Genomic DNA, 22,245 nt, shown 5'->3' with positions numbered 1-22,245 from the left:
ATGAGGATTCGGGTTTGATCCCTGGCCTCACCCAGTGGGTTAAGGATCCATCGTTGTTGTGAGCTGTGGTGTAGGCCGGCAGCTGTAGCTCTGATTGGACCCCTAGCCTGGGAACCTCCATGGGCTGCACATGCGGCCCTAAAAAGGAAAAGAAAAGTTTAAAGACCAGGGTAACATATTTAATACAATCAAAAGAAGAAGAAAGAGAAAACTTCCATTTCATTTCAGACGGCGAACTCCTTTCAGAGTCTCTTTCATCTTTAATCTAAAGGCCTGGCTTGGAATTTGCCTGGCCTGGTTCTGATAGATATATAGTAGCTTCTCAGAAGAAATTTATTGAATGAGTTTTCCAGGTGCTTCCAGCCGTCCCCTCTGGTGTTATGTTTATAAAATATATTATTTCCCTGGAGCTAATTGCAAGTGATGGTGCTAACCTCCCACTTGATTAGTCAGTTGACGGTCCAGGGTGTATCTTGAAATCAGTAAATTTCATAAGGATGCTCTGTTCTTAATCCCATATGCTTTCACCAGGTGAACACGCCAACAAAAACCTACGGAATGGGGAAAGGCCGTGCAGCAGATCTGAAGTACATTGAAGCCTGTGCTAGACGCATTGTGCAAAACTCACATGGGTACAAAATTGTGACTGAGAAAAGCACAGTCCCGGTGCGGGCAGCAGAAAGTATTCGTCGAATATTTGATGCGAACACAAAACCCAACTTGAATTTACAGGTATGAAAGTGGGAAGCCTTAGAATCTGGTTCTTTTTATGAAAATATCGATGCTTTAAAGTTGTCCATAATTGATTCTAGATTAATGCTTTCCTCTGCATTGGGATTCCAAGGTGCTGTCCAACCCTGAGTTCTTGGCAGAAGGAACAGCCATCCAGGACCTGAAGTACCCAGACAGAGTACTGATTGGAGGGGATGAAACCCCAGAGGGCCAGAGAGCTGTGCAGGCGCTGTGTGCTGTGTATGAGCACTGGGTTCCCAAGGAAAAGATCCTCACCACTAATACCTGGTCTTCAGAACTTTCCAAACTGGTTGGTACATAGCACTCAACTCTATTAAAATAAAGCCAAGAACCTATGTCTTTTAAACCTGATAAACTGCTTATAGTACTTTCTTTTTTTTTTTTATTTTTTTATTTTATTTATTTATTTATTTATTCATTTATTTATTTATTTATTTTGTCTTTTGTCTTTGTTGTTGTTGTTGTTGTTGTTGTTATTGTTGCTATTTCTTGGGCCGCTCCCACGGCACATGGAGGTTCCCAGGCTAGGGGTCCAATCAGAGCTGTTGCTGCTGGCCTACACGACAGCCACAGCAATGCCAGATCTGAGCCGTGTCTGTGACCTACACCACAGCTCATGGCAACGCTGGATCCTTAACCCACTGAGTGAGGCCAGGGACCGAACCCGCAACCTCATGGTTCCTAGTTGAATTCGTTTCCACCACACCACAATGGGAACTCCGTACTTTCTTTTTTTTTTCTTTTTTTTGTCTTTTTGCCATTTCTTGGGCCGCTCCAGCGGCATATGGAGGTTCCCAGGCTAGGGGTCGAATCGGAGCTGGAGCCGCCGGCCTACGCCAGAGCCACAGCAACGCGGGATCCGAGCCGCGTCTGCAACCTACACCACAGCTCACGGCAACGCCGGATCGTTAACCCACTGAGCAAGGGCAGGGATCGAACCCGCAACCTCATGGTTCCTAGTTGGATTTGTTAACCACTACGCCATGACGGGAACTCCACTCCGTACTTTCTTAATATTAACAAAAAGGTGGAGTTCCCATTATGGTTCCCACAGCAACTCAGTGGGTTAAGGAACCAGCATTGCCACGGACTGTGGTATAGGTTGCAGGTGCAGCTCGGATCCCGAGTTGCTGTGAATGTGGGGTAGGCTGGCAGCTGCAGTTCTGATTTGACTCCTAGGCCTGGGAACTTCCATATGCCCCCCAGGTGGCCCTAAAAAGAAAAAAAAAATTCTGGAATATGTAAAAGAAAATAGAATATTCATTAAAATAGTAATTTAAAAATCACTCTTTTCCCTTCTTTTATTCTTTCTTAATCATCTTTCCTCTCTAATTTCTGACCTTTTTTCCCTTACCCACCCCATCCTTTGCCTCAAATTGAGCCCATCAGTGACATTATATCTCCATCAGTAATTTTCATGAACTCAATGAAATATAATGCAGATGTATAAGATTCCTATTTTAGTTCATTGTGTCTTTCCTCTTTTATTTTTTTTAAGGCAGCAAATGCTTTTCTTGCCCAGAGAATCAGCAGCATTAACTCCATAAGTGCCCTCTGTGAAGCAACAGGAGCTGATGTGGAAGAGGTGGCAACAGCCATTGGAATGGACCAGAGAATTGGAAATAAGTTTCTGAAAGCCAGTGTTGGTAAGCTGAAAAATTTCTGTAGGTTTATTTAGCTAGGTCTCTAACTTTTTTTTTTTTTTTTTTTGGTCTTTTTGCCTTTTTTAAGGGCTGCACCTTCGGCACATGGAGATTCCCAGGCTAGGGGGTCTAATTGGAGCTGTAGCTGCCGGCCCACACCACAGCCACAGCAACACCGGATCCTTAACCCATTGAGCGAGGCCCAGGATCGAACCCACAACCTCATGGTTCCTAGTCAGATTCGATAACCACTGAGCCACGACAGGAACTCCAGCTAGGTCTCTAACTTTAAGAAAGCCTTTGCTTAGCTTAGCACCCTTAAAATAATGATTCTATTATGCATATAGCCTCAGCCTATAAGGAAATTTTTTTTTTTTTAAAGGCTGCACCTGTGGCATATGGAAACTCCCAGGCTAGGGGTCAAATCGGAGCTGCAACTGCTGGCCTGCGCCACAGCTGCAGCAGCTTCAGGATCGGAGCCACATCTGTAGCCTGTGCTGCAGCTTACAGCAGAGCTGGATCCTTAAACCACTGAGTGAGGCCAGGGATCGATCCCGACCCCTCACAGACCCTACATCAGGTTCTTAGCCCACCGAACTATGACTTACAGAGAGCTCCAGCCTATGAGGAACTTTCTAAGTGAGGCAACAGTTAACTTATATTGTTTAATAATTACTGTCTGATTAGTAGGATAAACATAGTTCAGAGTTTTGTTTGTTCGTTTGCTTTGGGTTTTTTTGGCCTCACCTGAGGCATCTGGAAGTTCCTGAACCAGGGATCAAATCCATGCCACAGCAGTGACTTGAGCCACTGCAGTGTCAACACCAGATCCTTAATAGCTGTACGACAAGGGAACTCCTATAGTTCAGTGTTTTAACAGGGATATATTAGAATTTAGTTAGCACATTTAGGAAAAATAAGTTTGGGACCACATAGGAAATCATGTAGCCAAGTGTATTGAAACAAGTAGGAAAAAATTCCCTATCATTTGCTTTTCCTACTAATGCACTTTTGGAAATGAGGCCTTGGTGAAGTACAGTTGATCCTCATTATAAGTGGATTCCGTATTTGTGAATTAGCCTACTTGCTAAAATTGATTTGTAACCCCAACATCAATACTCAATGTTTTTGTCGTCATTTGCAGACATGAAGTTAAAAAAAAAAAAAAAAATTTGAGTCACCCAATACATACATTCTCAGCTAAAGATGAATAAGACTATATACTCTTACCGTCTTGTTTCAGCTTTCATACTGCAAGTGAGCTCTTTTTGTGGTTTATTTAGTGCCACATGTTCTGCAGTTTTGTGCTTTTTTGTGTGATTTCACTGCATATTACTGAAGTTTTGTCTAGAGTTCCAAAGCACCAGAAGGCTGGGATGTGCTTTACAGTGAAATTACATGTGGTTTGATAAGCTTTGTCCATTCAGGTATGAGTTACGATGCTGTTGGCTGTAGAGTTCAGTGTTAATGAATCAACACTTTGTTTTCTTGCTTTTTTTTTTTTTTTTTTGGTCTTTTTAGGGCTGCACTCATGGCACATGGAGATTCCCAGGCTAAGGGTCGAATCAGAGCTGCAGCTGCCGGCCTACACCACAGCCACAGAAACATGGGATCCAAGCCGCATCTATGACTTACACCACAGCTCATGGCAACACCAGATACCCGACCCACTGAGTGAGGCCAGGGATCGAACCCGCAACCGCATGGATACTGTTTGGATTCATTTCTGCTGTGCCACAATAGGAATTCTGAACCAACACTATTTATTTATTTATTTATTTATTTTTATAGCTGTGAATATGTTTAATATTCATTCACTTGTGTTACCATTTAGAGTCCACATATAAGTGAAAACATACAAGTATCTGTCTTTCTCTGACCTCACAAAGCATAAAACCCTCCAGCTCCTTCCCTGTTGTTGTAAATGGCAAATTTTCAACACTATTTTTATTTTTATTTATTTATTTATTTATCTTTGTCTTTTTGCCATTTCTTGGGCCTCTCCCACGGCACATGGAGGTTCCCAGGCTAGGGGTCGAATCGGAGCTGTAGCTGCCAGCCTACACCAGAGCCACAGCAACGCTGGATCCGAGCCGCATCTGCGACCTACACCACAGCTCACGGCAACGCCAGATCGTTAACTCACTGAGCAAGGGCAGGGATCGAACCCGCAACCCCATGGTTCCTAGTCAGATTCGTTAACCACTGCGCCACGACGGGAACTCCTCAACACTATTTTTAAATAAATTGTTTTTAATCAGAAACACACACATAACAAGATCATGTGTCAACAGTTGACAAATGTGACCAAGAAGTTCCCAGGAGACTAATGCTGTATTTCACCTAGGAACAGCGCTTCAGTATTTGCTAATTCAGCATTTGTGGCAAAGTTTTAGACCATAACTACTGGATTTAATGAGAACTGACTGTACTTTTGGGTATACGTTCATAAGGGTAATGTAAAGGCAAATAGAGTCTTTTACAGATCGGGCAATAGGCAGAGCTTCCCATATTTCTGGGCCCTTCTGCCATTTCCTAGTTTTTTAAATCTCCTTGACATTTTTTTCTAGCAACCATTTAATAAAAATAGCTACTATTGGAGTTCTCTGGCGGCCTAGCAGTTAAGGATCTGGCATTGTCACTGCTGTGGCACAGGTTTGGGAACTTCTGCATGCCGCTGGCATGGCCAAAAAAAATACGACTATTTACTGAAGGCGTGTTAGGCCCCATGTTCTGAACCATCACTTTATATATCTTATTTTTTAATCCTTATAACCTGTTACAGAGGTGCTGGTATTTACTCTGTAGAGATGATTAAGGATCAGGTGGAATTTTCATAGCTTGCTCAAAGTTATATAACTAATGAGTGCTTGGGTGTTTTGTTTTTTTTTTTTCCTTAGGGCTGTATCTGTGACATATGGAAGTTTCCAGGCTATGGGTCAAATCAGAGCTACAGCTGCCAGCCTACGCTACAGCCACAGGAATGCGGGATCCGAGCCGCTTCTTCGGCCTACACCACAGCTCACTGCAATGCCAGATCCTTAACCCACTGAGCAAGGCCAGGGATGGAACCCAAGTCCTCATGGATACTAGTTGGGTTCGTTAACCACTGAGCCAGGATGGGAACTCTGGCTTTAACTCCATGCCAACCCTCACTGTATACTGTGATGCATGAGAACACAAATGAGCAGACTGCAGCCCTCAGGCTAAATGCAGCCCACAGCTGGTTTTTGTAAATATAAAGTTTTATTAGAACATGGCTATGCCCCTTTGATTGCATATTGTCTATGACTGCTTTTGAGTGCCAAAGGTAGAGTAATTGTGCCAGAGACTGTGTGGCCCACAAAGGCTAAAATATTTATTATCTGGCCTGCAAAAGTTTGTCAGCTCTTACGTTTCCTCATTCATTGAGTTAGAGATGTGAGGCAGTAATGCCAGATGAATGAGGAAAAAATAGAAAATACAGCCATAATAAAACTTTAGCTAGAAAATTTGGAAATGTTTTATAGAGTTGATTAGTTACTTGCAAATTTCACACAGTTTATAAACCTACTAATTTTCCAGCATCCAAATTTTATCGTTAGAATCTTAGCGTAGGCCCTTTGATTAGTATGACAAAGAAATTTGTTACATGATTCATTTGTGTGGTTCCTAAATGAAAATATTATCATTTTTTTTTTTCTTTCTTCAGGTTTTGGTGGGAGCTGCTTCCAAAAGGATGTTCTGAATTTGGTTTATCTCTGTGAGGCTCTAAATTTGCCTGAAGTAGCTCGTTATTGGCAGCAGGTATTAATCTTTATAATCAGCAAGTTATGAATCACCTCTAATTAAAACAAGCCATCCCTTGTTAATTTTTTTTTTTTTTTTTTTTTGCTTTATAGGGCTGTACTCGAAGCATATGGAGGTTCCCAGGCCGGGGTCTAATCAGAGCTACAACCGCCGGCCTACACCGCAGCCACAGCAACGTCAGATCCGAGCCCCATCTGCGACCTACACCACAGCTCACGGCAATGCCAGATCCTTAACCCACTGAGTGGGGCCAGGGATCCAACCTGCAACCTCATAGTTCCTAGGTGGATTTGTTTCTGTGCCGACAGAACTCCCCTTGTCAAATGTTTTTGATAGGATTAATTTTGTCCCAGAACTCAGTTATTATTACTATATTCAATTTGTTCATTTTAGGTTAATTTATTGGGCTTCTATGTTTATAATTTGTAGTTTCCGGTAATCGCTGTAGTGGAAATTTATGATAAAGTAGTTATCTTTCTAGTTTTATAACTAAATTTGCTCTTAGAGTAAAGCAAGAACTACTACTTTAATTCTTCTGTCTTGAAAGGCATTAGGGGACAGTAAAGGAAGAACCTATATGCTAATGCTTCCAAGTAGTTTTTATATGTTGATATTTGTTTTGTCCCTTTGAGATTCACAGAGCTAAAATTGGAGATCCTTCTCAAGCTGGAAGTAGAATTAACATTTACTGAGTGCTTACTCTGTGCCAGGCACTCTTTCAAGCACTTTGCATGTAGTATCTTAGTTCTCATAGTTAATATTATCCCCCCAGTTAGAGATGAGGAAGCTGAGGCATAGCAATGTTAAGTAATTTGTCCAAGATAACAGCCAGTGTACATACCTTTCTCAAATATTTTTCCCCAAGTTTATAGTTTTTCAGATTTCAGCAGTGAGTGAGAGTGTAAGGAAATGCATATTTTTAGGGAAATGAACACTTCCACTAAACCACCAGGGAACTCCTGAAATGTACACTTTGAAGTTGATTTCATTCAGTCCAGTATGATGGCTTTATCTCATTGTCTATTGTGGAGGAAATGCAGATAAAGACTTGATCTTCTAACACTTTGGGCTCATTTTTCAAGCTTTCAGGCTCTGAGACTCCTAGAGCCTTTAAAAAAAGTCTTTCTTTATATGCATCTGGTCATCTACGTGATGTCATGTTTATAAACTCTTAGGAGAGTAACAGATTAGGCCATCGGAAACTTTTACTTAAAACTTTTAGTTAAAAACTTCACCAGATTGGAGTTCCCATCCTGGCTCAGTGGTTAACGAACCAACTAGTATTCATAAGGATGTGTGTTCAATCCCTGGCCTTGCTCAGTGGGTTAAGGATCCGGTGGTGCCATGAGCTGTGGTGTAGGTCACGGACAAGGCTCAGATCCCAAGTTGCTGTGGCTGTGGCATAGGCCATCGGCTTCAGCTCCGATTGGACCCCTAGCCTGGGAACCTCCATATGCCATGGATGCGGCCCTAAAAGGCAAAAAAAAAACCCAAAAAAACAAAAAAACCAAAAAACTTCACCAGATGTAGCTGGTGTTATGGTTCATCCAGAGGCAGCTATGATTCTGCACATTGTTCTCTCTTCACTTTCTACTCACAGTAAGTTTTTGTGAGGGGTCAAGGGTTATTCCTACGAGGGATACTTTGGAATCTAATTGCTTCCATAGGGTTTGGAGAAGTTGGCTAAGGAGAACACCATTTTCTTTTTTCCCTAATGATTGTTATTTTTTCCATTATAGTTGGCTTACAGTGTTTCTGTCAATTTCTACTGTAAAGTGACCCAGTCACACATATATATACATTCTTTTTCTCACACTATCCCGCCATCATATTCCATCGTAAGTGACTAGATATAGTTGCCTGTGCTATACAGCAGGATCTCATTGCCTACCCTCTCCAAATGCAATAGTTTGCATCTATTAAACCCAAACTCCCAGTCCCTCCCCCTTGGCAACCACAAGTCTGAGAGAACATTGTTTTTTGTGTGCCATTTTTAGGGTGGCCTCATGGCTGGACCTTAAATGGGGTCGAAATTTAGCTGTGCTCCCCACCCCACCCCCTTATATCCATCCTAGCCTGATACATGGAAAGTTAAGCCAAATGAAAATGAAATTTTTCAGCATGGATATAAGAAGCAGGGGGGAATGGGAGATAATTTTTTAGCATCATTCTGTAGATGCTAAAGAGGCTGGTTCATATTGCCTCTTGTTAATTTACAAGGCTCTTATCCATAGAAGAGCACCTGCCTTAAAGCTGTGAGTAGTATGTGGCACAGGCTGAACAACTTTTAACTGATCCTTGCATAATTGCACATGTCATTTCAGGTCATAGACATGAATGACTACCAGAGAAGGAGGTTTGCATCCCGGATTATAGACAGTCTGTTTAATACAGTGACTGATAAGAAGATAGCTATTTTGGGGTTTGCATTCAAAAAGGACACCGGTGATACAAGGTATCAGTTCTTTAAAGTATTTCAACCTTTTTCAGAATTAACTCATCCTGATTTTTTGATGGTGGTTATGTATGTGGAATACATGTATGCATATAGTCTAAAGAATAAAAAAAGTGAACATACATATCCTTCAAGAAATAGAATCTCACCCATATATTAACCTTAGGCATAGAATATATGCTATTTAAAAGCAATCAGCAATACTGATTCTTTTTCCCTTCAGAGAGTCTTCTAGTATATACATTAGCAAATATTTAATGGATGAAGGCGCACACCTCCATATATATGATCCTAAAGTACCAAGGGAACAAATAGTTGTGGATCTTTCTCATCCAGGAGTGTCCGAGGATGACCAAGGTAAGTAAGACTCCGGGTCTTATATGTATCACTTTGAGTTTTGCCCCCAAACTTGTTTGTTCTCCAGAAACCTTTGGTTGTTCAGTTTTTATCATTTATGTCATTAGGAGGCGTCTCTCTTCAACCTCATTTCTCTAAAATTAGACTTTTAGACATTGCTTCATCAACTTTGGCTTGAAGTAATCAGCTGTGGGTCAGTCTAATGATTTTTCTGACATATTCTAAAAAGCCCCAGAGATTCCGAGGAGAAGCTTCTGGGTAAAGATTGGGGTACTCCAGGCCCCTCACTGTTATCCCCACTTATACTTCAACCAGACCATTCCACTTCTGCCAGACGCTCATCTCCTGCTGCAATCCTAGTGTTAAAATGCATACCTTCAAATCACTCTTTTCTTATTCCGATTTTTCATTGGGTTGTTATAGTGGCCCGGCTCGTGACCATTTCCAAGGACCCCTATGAAGCGTGTGATGGTGCCCATGCGGTTGTTATTTGCACTGAGTGGGACATGTTTAAGGTGAGGTGACAGAAATGAGATTAAGGAACATTTTAGAGGTGTTCTAATATCAGTTGGGGTTAAGTACGTGTTCACACATATGCACTAATTCTTTCTTTGGTTCTGTCTTTACAGGAACTGGATTATGAACGCATTCATAAGAAAATGCTAAAGCCAGCCTTTATCTTTGATGGACGACGTGTCCTGGATGGGCTCCACAATGAACTACAAACCATTGGCTTCCAGGTAAGCACAATCCTGGATTGGTTGCTTTGATTGTTTGGTCATTTGCTTTTTAATGGCTTTAAGTTTTAGAATTTTTATATTTTCTCACTTAACAGTTGCCTAACTCTTGGGAAACCTATCAATCAATTCTCTGGGAAGTCTCTGGTGTTTGTAAATCACTCTACTCCCTCCTTAAATTTGTGATCTAAAGATCATTTGGTGTTGGTCTCCCTTCCATAGTATTTGAAACGTCATCAGTTGCCTATCATATAGGGCCAAGATGTAGCTTGTTTTATCTCATATAAACATCAATTAAGAGAATATACACATTAAATTATTTTTTCCTAGAGCCTCCAAAGCTGCTCTGCTGAACTCTCTGCATCACACTGACCCTCTCAGATGCCAGATCACTTATTCTTTTATGAATGTTTAGAAAACTGCAGTATGCAACATAGTGTCACATGTTGGTATAGGATCCTGTACCTCTGAGTGCTCAGTCCTGTGCTGGTGCTGAGAGGTCTGAATGAAAAGTAAAGGAGTTCCCATCCCGGCACAGTGGAAATGAATCCAACTAGGAACCATGACGTTTCGGGTTCGATCCCTGGCCTTGCTCAGGGGGTTAAGGATCTGGCATTGCTGTGATCTGTGGTGTAGGCTGCAGATGCGTCTCAGATCCTGTGTTGCTGTGGCTCTGGTGTAGGCTGGCAGCTTTTAGCTCCAATTGGACCCCTAGCCTGGGAACCTCCATATGCTGCAGTTGCAGCCCTAAAAAGAAAAAGAAAAAAAGTAAGGGAGGAGTTGCCATTGTAGCTCAGCAGAAATAAACCCAACTAGTATCCGTGAGGATGTGGTTTCGATCCCTGGCCCTGCTTTCTCAGTGGATTAAGGATCTGGTGTTGCCATGAGCTGCAGTTTGGTTGCAGACGTGGCTTGGATCCTTTGTTGCTGTGGCTATGGTGTAGGCTGGCAGCTACAGCTCTGATTTGACCCCTAGTCTAGGAACTTACATATGCTGCCTAAAAAAGAAAAAAGAAAAAAGAAAAGGGAGCTGCAGTGGTGCTGGCCCTCTTTTAATTCAGTTTGTCAGTTTATTATGGAAAGTTTAGATAACTGACAGAAACCCAAACAGTACCTTTTTTAAAAATTATAGTTGAGAGTTTCTGTCGTGGCGCAGTGGAAACGAATCCAACTAGGGACCAGGGGGTTGTGGGTTTGATCCATGGCCTCGCTCGGTGGGTTAAGGATCTGGTGTTGCCGTGAGCTGTGGTGTAGTTTGCAGATGTAGCTCAGATCTGGCATTGCTGCAGCTGTGGCGTAGGCCGGTGGCTACAGCTCCAATTAGACCCCTAGCCTGGGAACCTCCATATACCATGGCTGTGGCTGTAAACACACACACACACACACAAAAAGACAAAAAATTATAGTTTACAGTGTTGTGCTGATTTCTGTTATGTAGCAAAGTGACTTGTTATACACACATATGCATTCTTTTTTATATTCCTTTCCAATATGGTTTATCCTAGGAAATTGGATATAGTTTTCTGTGCTATACAGTAGGACCTCGTTGTCTATCCACTCTAAATGTAATAGTTTGCATCTATTAACCCCAAACTCCCAGTCCATCCCACTCCCTCCCCATCTCCCCCTTGGCAACTGAGTCTCTGAACAGTACATTTTATGTTGCATCTTTCAGTTCTACTAAGGGCCCCAAAAGTATTAATAAGAAGGAGGCACTTTACATTTCTTCAGAGCAGACATGGAGTGGGAGGTCGGAGGGGAGCTTGAGGAGGATAAAGAAATCTGCCAGGAGACTGCTGTCAGCATAGTCCTGGAGCTGAGCTGAGCATGGCCAGGTTTAGGGCTGGTGGTGTGTCTGCTTAGCACCAGCTATCTTGGAGAAGTACTGATAAGGCCTCATCCACTGTTCAAAATATCTGATCTGTCACTGACTTGTTGAAGATCCTTCTCATTTAGAATTCAGAGCCCACTTGCCATTCATGAGAGATTAACTTGCAACAAAAATCAGATGGCATCCATGTCTGTTCACACTCCATCAATGACCCTGGGGGCCTTTCTGTCCTGTGCTCCCTTAATAACAGGACTGTTTTTCCCAGTCATGACTTAAACTCAGCAGCGTTATTTTTTAAAGATTATTCACAGGCACACATCATCTCTCATTGCTGTCTTACATCTAAAGAAGATACGGGAGTTCCCACTGTTGTGCAGTGGGATCAGTGGCATCCCTGTAATGCCAGGATGCAGGTTCAATCTGGGCACCAAGGACTAAAGAATCTAGTGTTGCTAAGCTGTGGCTCAGATCTGATCCTTGGCCTGGGAACCTCATATGCCTCAGGGCAACCATAAAAGGGGAGAATTAATAATAATAATAAGATGTGTAGAGACATGTATGTTTAAAAAGAGTTTTAGTTCTTCTAAAAGTTAACTTTTCCTAGTAAGGATTAAAAAAGCAATTAAAGTTGAATCACTAAGTAAAGAGAATGTCTAAGACACTAGGACAAGTGACTAATACAAAACAGAAGCCCTTTGTGATGTGAGTCAGCATTAAATATTCATTTTTAATGAAAAAGACATTTATGAAAATTGTATAGTATATTTCTCTCTGCTGTAGAAAAGAGATAAACTTATGACTATTACAGAAGCAGTATCTTTAAAGATAAATGATTTTGGATGGAGGGGGAAAAACTTAAAGTGTAATATGTAAAATGAAGTTGACTAGCACAGACTTATTGCAAGCTGACTTTGTTGTATGCCAGGCACTATGCTGATCACTTCACCTAATTGAATCATTACTGCAACCCTTTGAGATGGGTGTGTAACACCAATGACAGAGGAGGAAGAAGGATCTTAGAGACTTGAAGTAACATAGCAGTTTACAGTTTGGATTCTTACGGGAGCCTTTTACACTCTGAAGAATGAACTTCTAAAAACTATGCTTTATAGCTTAAACAAGTTTTCTAGAATAAGGAAAACAGACATTAGAGTTTGAAAGACTGTGAACTGGAATTTGGTCTCTTTATTTACCTTCATATATGTTACAGTATGCTTTCATACCTTTCATGTATGTTACAAACAATAGTGACATATGATTCCCTACTCTGTCTGAGGGGGTCTGGTGTTGAGAATGACAGAAGTGAGATTGTCGAGATATGAATATGAGAAGTGGAGTGTAGACTGACTCTAGAATCATTAAAAACCAGCAAGGAACCAAAGATCTTTTATAGCAACCCAGACAACTTACGAAGCTCTCTCTGCTTTTAAAAAGAAAAAAATCCTGGTGTGTAGGATTTGCTTTGTAGCACAGGGAACTATATCCAGTCACTCGTGATGGAACATGATGGAGAATAATGTGAGAAAAAGAATGTACATAGGAGTTCCCGTCGTGGCTCAGTGGTTAACGAATTTGACTAGGAACCATGAGGTTGTGGGTTTGATCCCTGGCCTCGCTCAGTGGGTTGAGGATCTGGCATTGCCATGAGCTGTAGGTTGCAGATGCGGCTCAGATCCTGCGTTGCTGTGGCTGTGGTGTAGGCTGGCGGCTACAGCTCCGATTAGACCCCTAGCCTGGGAACCTTCATATGCCATGGGTGCGGCCCTAGAAAAAAGGCAAAAAGACAAAAAAAAAAAGTATATAAATGTATGACTCAGTCACCATGCTGTACAGCAGAAATTGACAGAACACTGCAAATCAACAATGGAAAAAAATAAAAATCTTAAAAAAAACTCATCTAGGTTTTCCCCCTTACATATACAGTTTTTTATATTTATATATTTAATTACTAATAATTTTCTAAAATCTTTTTCTCCCCGCCTCTAGATTGAAACAATTGGCAAAAAAGTGTCTTCAAAGAGAATTCCATATGCTCCTTCTGGTGAAATTCCAAAGTTTAGTCTTCAGGATCTACCTAACAAGAAACCCAGAGTGTAGACACTGCCATTTTTTTTGGGTACTTAAGGATAGGAAATAGCTGATATTAAATGGTGAATGAACCAAGTGCTTTTAAGGAAACAAATTATTTTTTTAATAATCAAATTTATACTAGCTGTATGGGAATTAGCATATGTGGTAATTATGAAATGAATATTTTTTACATATTTTTATAATACTGTTACCTCAGTGACTGGATGGGTGGCAAATAATCATGTTGGTTTTAATGATGTCGATTTTTGTAAAATTAAACTTCAAACACTTTTTACTTTATAAAATGTCTTTAGGCAGCACTTTAATATTACACTGTAATGAGAATAGGACTCTTCACTTTTTCTGATCATCAGTTTATTTACCTGTCATTAAATATGAATTTTAAACCATGAAATTGCTACGTGAAATACTGGGCTAAACCTGTTAACCTTTCTAAAAGTGTCATGGAGATTTAACGGTTTCTGGATTAATTTGGTAAGGTGTTTGCCCTGCCATTTCTTGTCTCTCTGAACTGAGGAGAATGCAGTGGACAGAATGGGGGCCTTTTGTGTTCCCCCCCCCCTTTCCTTTCGTGTTAGAAGTAACCCTGCAAATATGGTTTGGTTATTGTTCTTTTGCTCATTTTGCTTTAATGAGCTTTATTGTTGGGGTTTTAGTCCAAAAAGATCATCATTATCTATTTCCAATCAATCCAAATAAGCCTAAAAGGCAATTTTTTTTTAACATGAAGATAAAATCAGTGTAGTGAAGTGAAAATCTGTTTCACTCCTTTTCACTTAGTGTTTTTCCTTATTGATCATTATTTTTTTAGTCCCAGAGGCAAAAATATGTTACTTTTACTTTGCATTTTATTCCTGTATCTCATTGCAGTTTCTCCCCCTTTTTAAGGTAATAAAACCAATAAAATCTCATATATAAACTTAAAGTAGATTTTATAAGTTATGTACAGCATAATCCTAAAATAAAAAAATTGGGGGCAGTTCCTGTTGTGGCTCAGAGGTAACAAACCTGACTAGTATCCATGAGGACTTGGGTTTGATCTCTGGGCTTGCTCAGTGGGTTAAGGATCCAGCATTGCCATGAGCTGTGGCACAAGGTCAGACATGGCTTGGATCCCACATTGCTGTGGCTGTGGTGTAGGCTGACAGCTGTGGCTCCAATTTGACCCCTGGTCTGGGAACTTACATAAGCCATGGGTGTGGTCCTAAGAAGCAAAAAAAAAAGGAGAAAAGAAAAAGAAAAAAAGAATTTTTTTGTTTTCATCTGCTTTTTGCTTGTGTCTCTTGTTGATTTATATTTGATTTTTCTCTTCTGTTTATCATTATTGAAATATGTCAGATGTTCATTTGATGCTTGTTCTCTGCTAAGAGTGTACAAATTGAGTTAAACAGATACAGGTCTCATCATTTCAGAATTTTGTGGTTCAGAGAATACAGAGATAAAAATGAGGACAGAAACATCTGTACAGATATCAAATAGCTAAATAAAATACTCTGCATAAACTACTGTGTGAGTGTATTTTTTTTGTCTGGCGCAAAAAACTAATGAGTCATGACAGTCTGACATTAGAAAGGAAAATATCACTCCTTACTTTTTTGAGAAAGGGCCATTACGATGCTCTTTCAATGATGCCAGAAAGGGAGGGAATTTAACAAATAGACCAGGTATCTGCAAACTCAATCCCATGGGCCAAATCTGGCCCACCACCTGTGAGCTAAGAATGTCTTTTACGCTTTTACATGATTGGTGTTGCCGTGAGCTACGGTGTAGGTCGCAGATGTGGCTCAGATCCTGTGTTGCAGTGGCTGTGGTGTAGGCTGGCAGCTGTAGCTCTGATTCAACCCCTAGCCTGAGAACCTCCATATGCCACAAGTTCGGCCCTAAAAAGCAAATGAATAAATAAATAAATGGTTAGATAGATTGCTCTCTGGCCCTTTAAGAAAAAGTTTTCAGACCGCAGCGAAAGAAACAAAACACTAGAAAAAGACAAACACCAGAGTATTTGAACATAACATGAGCCCTTACTCATAAGACTTTGAAGTGAGGATGAACTATTAATTAGAATTTGCCTTACATTTCTGCTTGAAAATATTCTCGTATTCTGCTTAATAATCTTATATTCAACTACAGGGATTATAACCCAAAGATGTCTTGCAAAAGCGGATAGAATTAGGCACTCATTTTAAGTTTCAAGATGCTTCAATGCCTAGATTAGATAAGTAAATAGTTATGTTTAAAATATAGTTACTGAATCTGGCCCCATCCATCGGGGCTGAGAAGTCCCAGGCCAAACAATAAACAGGGTAGGAACACAGCCCTACCCATCAGCAAACAGGCTGCCTAAAGTCCTCCTAGGCACATAGCTGCCTCTATTCACACTCAGAGACAAAGCCCCAGCCATCAGAGGGACAAGACTCAGCTCCACCTACCAGTGGGCAGGCACCAGTACCTCCCATCAGGGAAATAGCCAGAAGCCCCTGTATCAACTTTACCCACAAGGGAGTAGACATCAGAAGCAAGAGAGAATACAACCCTATTGCCTGCAAAAAGGAGACCACACAAAAATCTATACAAAATGAAAAGGAAGAGAATTATATCCCAGATGAAGGAACAAGAAAAACAAAACAAAACAAAAAAACAGAAAAACAGCTAAGTGAGCTAGAGATTAGCAGCCTCCATGAAAAAGACTTTAGACTAATGATAGCAAAGATGATTCAAGATTTTGGAAGTAACCTGGAGGCAAAGATTGATAAATTACAAGATAACATGGAGGCAAAGATTGATAAATTACAAGAAACACTGAACAAAGAAATTCATTTAAAGATTAAGCAAGTAGAGATGCAAAATACAATAACTGAAAGAAAAAATTCACTAGAAGAAACCAAGAGCAGAATACAAGAGGCAGAAGAACAAATAAACAAGATGGAAGACAGGCTGGTGTATAATCACTGATGCAGAACAGCATTAGGTCCTGGTTAAAATAAAGAAAAAAGAATGAAAAGAAATGAAAACAGTCCAAGAGAACTCTGGGACAGCTTTAAACACGTCAGCATTCATATTATAGGGGTACTAGGAGAAGAGAGAAAGGGCCAGAGAAAATATTTGAAGAGATAATAAAAACTTCCCTAACATGGGAAAGGAATCTCTCACGGAAGTCCAGGAAGCACAACAAATACCATATAGAATAAACCCAAGAGGGAATACCCTGAAACATATATTAATCAAACCGACCAGTATTACAGACAAAAAATATTGAAAGCAGTTGGAAAAGTAACAAATAACATATAAGGGAACCCCAATAAAGGTATCAGCTGATTTTTCAGCAGAAACTGCAGGGCAGAAGGGATTGGCATGATATACATAAAATGATGAAAAAAACCTACAACCAAGAATACTCTACCCGACGAGGCTCTTAAAGGAGAAATCAAAAGTTTTACAGACAAGCTAGAGAATTCAACACCACCAAACCAGCTTTACAACAAATACTAGACAAAATTCTCTAGGAGGAAAAGAAAAGGCTACAATTAGAGACAAGAAAAATTACAAATGAGAAGGCTCACTGGTAAAGGCAAACAAATAGTTAAGGTAGGAAGTCACCCACCAATATATCAAAATCAGCAATCATAAAAAGAGGTACAAATACAGGATGCTGGAGATGCATTTACTATTAAGAGACCAACAACTTAAAACAATCTTGCATTTACTATTAAAAGACCAACAATCTTTGATATAGAAATATATACACATATTTCTATATCAAAATCTCATAGTAACGGCAAACCAAAAATCTACAAAGGATACACTCTCAAATAAGAAAAAGCACAACACTAAAAAAACCACCAAAAAAACCCCCAAAAAACACAACACTAAAGAGTCATCAAACCACAAAAGAATAAAAGAAAAAAGACCAACAAAACAAAATCCAAAACAATTAACAAAATGGCAATAAGAACACTTACCAATAATTACCTTAAATGTAAATGGACTAAATGCTCCAACCAAAAGACACAGACTGGCTGAATGGATACGAAAACAAGATCCATATACATGCTGTATAAAGAAGATATGGTACATGTACAGAACTGAATATTACTCAGCCATAAAAAAGAATGAAATAATGCTATTTGCAGCAACGTGAATGGACTTAGAGATTATCAGTCTAGGTGAAGTTAGTAAAAAACAAACATCATGTGATATCACTTATATGTAGAATCTTAAAAAAGGATACAAATAAAATTATTGCAGAACAGAAACAGACTCATAGACTGATGGCAAACTTACAGTTACCAAAGGGGACAGGTTGGGGAGGGGGAGAGATGGACTGGGGGTTTGGGACTGGTATATGCATACTGTGGTATATGGAAAGACTGACCAACAGGAACCTGCTGTATAGCACAGTGAACTCTATCCAATGGTCTGTTATAATCTATATAGGAAAAGAATCTGAAAAAGAATGGACATGTGAAATACGTATAACTGAATTGCTTTGTTGTACAGCAAAAATGATCACAACATTGTAAGTCAACCATACTTCAAAAAAAATTTTGGGAGTTCCCATTGTGGTTCAGTGGGTTAAGAACCCAACTAATATCCATAAGGATATGGGTTCGATCTCTGGCCTCGCTCAGGGGGTTAAGGATCTGGTGTTGCTGCAAGCTGTGGCATAGGTTGCAGATGTGGCTTGGATCCTGCACTGCAGTGGCTGTGGCTTAGGCCAGCAGCTGTAGCTCCCATCGAACCCCTAACCCAGGAACTTCCATATGCCACAGGTGTGGCCCTCGAAAGAAGAATAAGAAAAAAAAAAGATATTAATCATGTTACTTTAGTGACTCATCCCGCCTTTCCAGAGCTTGTGTCCCAAACTAGATGTCACCGTCTAGTTTACTGATATGCTGACACTGTATCCAAGTTTTAGATCATAACCCGGCAGAAATATATATTTAGTGCCAGCTTTGCAAAATAATACTTACAAAGCTCCCTTCCTTTTTCCTGAATACTAAGAGATTGTTCATTGTATTTATTTATTTATTTATTTTGGTCTTTTTGCATTTTCTAGGGCCGCTCCCATGGCATATGGATGTTCCCAGGCTGGGGTCTAACTGGAGCTGTAGCTGCTGGCCTACGCCAGAGCCACAGCAACTCGGGATCCAAGCCATGTCTGCGACCTACACCACAGCTCACGGCAATGCCGGATCCTTAACCCACCGAGCAAGGCCACGGATCGAACCCACAACCTCATGGTTCCTAGTTGGATTCGTTAACCACTGAGCCACAATGGGAACTCCGAGATTGTTCATTGTAGATCTGTATTTACAATACACCACCAGCAACATGGGAGATTATTTTAGGTGAATATATGGTCTTCTAAATTTTTATTTATTTATTTTTGCCCCACCACCCACTTCTTAATTCTTAATTTTAATAGTTAGACATTTATTTTAAAGGCATTGGAGTTCCCTTGTGGCACAGTGGATTAAGGATCTGGCACTGTCACTGCAGCAGCTCAGCTCACTGCTGTGGCATGGTTCCATCCCTGGCCTAGAAATTTCCACATGCCCCAGATGTGACAAAAAAAAAAGCGTTAAACATCACTTATAAAATATATTAGTGTATAAACTTGTTAGAGCAAGTTAGAGCAGAGACTCAAAATTAGTAGTGTCTTAAAGACAACAGAATGTATTTCTTACACAGAAGTCCAGGTCGGTGGTCCAGGGCTGGCAGAGAACTTGCACAGTCATCAGGTTCAGGCTTCTTTACCTAGGGTCTGCCACCCATGACACAAGTCTCCTATCTCAAGGTTTAAGACGGCTGCTCCAGCTTCAGCATCAGGTTCTTATTCTAGGCAGCAGGGAAGGGGGAAGAGAGGGGCAAGGTGGGACCCACCCTTTAACAGCACATTCAGAAGTAGCAGCAATCATTTCTACTTACATATTGGTGGTCCAAACTTATCCATAACCAGCTGCAGAGTAGTCTGAGAGATATAATTTTTAGCAGGATATTGTAGGAGGGTTATTGGAATTGGGAACAACTAGAAGACTCTGCCTCATACATAAAATCCACATTTTCATTACTATTTTTGCTAATTTTCCATTATGGTGGAGATACAAAAGTTCATTTTAGGGAGCTCCATGGTGGCCTAGTGGTTAAGGATTCAGTGCTATCAATGCCGTGGCATGGGTTCAATCCTGGGCCTGGAAACTTCTGCATGCCATAGCTATGGCAAATAAATTAATTAAAAAATTAATTAATTAAATGTGCTGAACAAAATCCAGCACCATTCAAAATCCATTTTAACAATTTAATTTTAAAGAGATTTAACTTTCAGAGATTCAATTGTTAAAAAAAATTAGTATATAATAAAGTAGTTCCCATCCAGATAGAGCAAAAAAAATGATGTTTTTTTTTTTTTTAATGAATGACTAGAGTTTAGGAAACAGTAGTAGGTGACGTATTTTAATTAATAATATTACACTTAGGAAAACTACCAGGGATATTAGTTTCCGCAACACTAAAGACCAAGCCTACATAATGACAAACATAGAATTGTAAAGTGAAAAATGTTATTTGTTTGTACAAGTGATTTTCAAACTATGGTCCCAGACATCTCTATAGAAGTGCTTCAGAGATTCAGCAAATAATTGATTTAAATATAAACATGAGTACATATACACACAGATGATTACAGTAAATATGCAAAACTCTCTACAAAGTTACTATTAAAAAGACAGCAAAGAAGTTCCCATTGTGGCACAGTGGAGCAGAAACGAATCTGACTAGGAGGAATCATGAGGTTGCCAATTCAATTCTATCCCTGGCATCGCTCAGTGGGTTAAGGATCCGGCATTGCCATGAGCTGTGATGTAGGTCCCAGACACAGCTCAGATCCTGCTTTGCTGTGGCTTGTGGTGTAGGCTGGCAGCTGTAGCTCCGATTGGACCTCTGGCCTGGGAACCTCCATATGCTGTGGGTGTGGCCCTAAAAAGAAAAAAAAAAAAAAAAAGACAACAAAGAGTAATTGGTCAACATAGCAGATTGAGGACATGTTTATATCCTCACTCTTCTGAGAACCTCACTAAAATTACAGTAACAGGAGAAAACGCATAATCCAATAAAACAAAGCTAATGGAAGGGACGCATTGGTGGGCAAGAAATTCAAAGAAATTTCTGGAAAGCACTGAATGGATGGATATATACTGCCTCAAGAGCAGTTTCCTGGAATACTGGTGTGAGAGCCAGAGGAGGAGGCACTGCACAGCAGAACAGCAGAGGCTCCCAAAGGAGAAGGGAGAGAAAGGGGCACATGCCAGGGCCTTAACTGTAGGTCTTTAACTTGAACAGTCAACCTTCTCATCTCATCCATCTCTTGAATCACAATGCCAGGCAGCCAGCCTGGCATTTATACCCAGGATGGGGGTGAGGGGAAGGCAGTTGAGGGCAGAGGGAGGAGGGTTCCGCTCTAAAGAAATTGATTCCACTGTTTGGGAAGAATGACAGCAATGACTACTATTCTGCACCAGAACAAAGCCTTCTGCATTCTTAAGTCCAACACCAGCTGTCTGCAAGTTTGTCCTAAAGCATAGCCAGCAAATCAAAAGACTGTCTGGAGTTTTGGTTATAAGTGAATTAAACACATGCGCATTTTTCATTCTTTCCTGAAACTTTACTAAAACGGCAGTAAAGGAACAAGAAAGCTATACACAGACAAGGACAAGGAATGGGAAAGGAGGAATGAGTAGACAGAAGGTGGAAAGCAATAGGAAGCTAAACAACTGAAAGGTGAGCAAGCAGAAACGACAGTCTACATAAGGGACTGGCTTCTAAGTGTAGGTAACTGGCCCCTTAGATCTCAAGAATTAAAGGCACCACATACCACAAAAGGTGGAGCTAAGGTGTGGGGCTGAAAAAACGGGACCTCAACAGAAGCCTGTACAAGGAAGAGGTGAATGCATCCGAGTCTCTCTTTTCTATCAAACAGCAAGAAACCTCCTTTCCCACCCCTTTCTCTCATCGGATGTTTTCAGGAGGAACAGAATCAGAAAGTTTCAGCCTGGGAGAGGGTGTTAGTGAGACGCCAGCTGGAAACAAGGTAGCAGTGTGCATATTTGAACAGGGAGACCCACACTCACTTATTCTACTTACTTTTACTCATCTGGCTCAAGTAAACCAGCAGCCAAAGTTATAATCCTCAAAGCAGGAGACCTGGGGATTGTAATTATTACTTTGAAACTCTGAACGGCTTTATTTTTTATTTTTTGCTTTTTAGGGCTACACCCGCAGCATATGGAGGTTCCCAGGCTAGGGGTCGAATCGGAGCTGTAGCTGCTGGCCTACACCACAGCCACAGCAACTTAGAATCCAAGCTGCGCTGCAACCTACACCACAGCTCATGGCAACGCCAGATCCTTAACACACAAGCAAGGCCAGGGATGGAACCCACATCCTCATGGATACTAGTTGGATTCTTTTCCGCTGAGCCACAACAGGAACTCCCAAACCCTAAATGATTACAGAGAGATAATCCTGGTCTTTGGGAATCACTAGGTGAGAAATCTAGCTCAACTTCCAAACATGTTACAGTGAAGCTCTATC

General features: G+C 40.6%; 1 protein-coding gene across 4 annotated transcripts in view; it reads left to right on the top strand.

Annotated features, from left to right (window-relative positions):
• Positions 1-15,158, top strand: part of UGDH (UDP-glucose 6-dehydrogenase) — a 33,562-nt gene extending 18,404 nt beyond the window's left edge. The window contains exons 4-12 of one of the 4 annotated variants that reach the window (XR_014812329.1): positions 532-732; positions 845-1,046; positions 2,256-2,399; positions 6,088-6,290; positions 7,624-8,640; positions 8,864-8,997; positions 9,421-9,512; positions 9,627-9,737; positions 13,552-14,581. Coding sequence is in view for 2 of the 4 variants with exons in the window: in XM_003356899.6 (XP_003356947.1) it covers positions 532-732; positions 845-1,042; positions 2,252-2,399; positions 6,088-6,182; positions 8,510-8,640; positions 8,864-8,997; positions 9,421-9,512; positions 9,627-9,737; positions 13,552-13,662 (1,221 nt within the window). In the remaining 2 variants the exon portion in view is untranslated. Of the gene's footprint in view, positions 1-531; positions 733-844; positions 1,047-2,251; positions 3,949-4,423; positions 5,308-6,087; positions 6,291-7,623; positions 8,641-8,863; positions 8,998-9,420; positions 9,513-9,626; positions 9,738-13,551 lie in introns of those variants that run through there. The other 3 variants (XM_003356899.6, XM_084971764.1, XR_014812330.1) reach the window with 3 other exon arrangements.
• Positions 15,159-22,245: the final 7,087 nt, after the last annotated feature.

Source organism: Sus scrofa, chromosome 8, assembly GCF_054392235.1.
Source record: "Sus scrofa isolate SSC_HxYL_T2T_F1_AM1 chromosome 8, Sscrofa_HxYL_maternal_Yorkshire_Landrace_v2.0, whole genome shotgun sequence".
In the NCBI taxonomy this organism is placed as follows: domain Eukaryota; kingdom Metazoa; phylum Chordata; class Mammalia; order Artiodactyla; family Suidae; genus Sus; species Sus scrofa.
The sequence above is the reverse complement of the archived record's forward strand: the minus strand, read 5'-3'. Positions and strand labels throughout refer to the sequence as shown.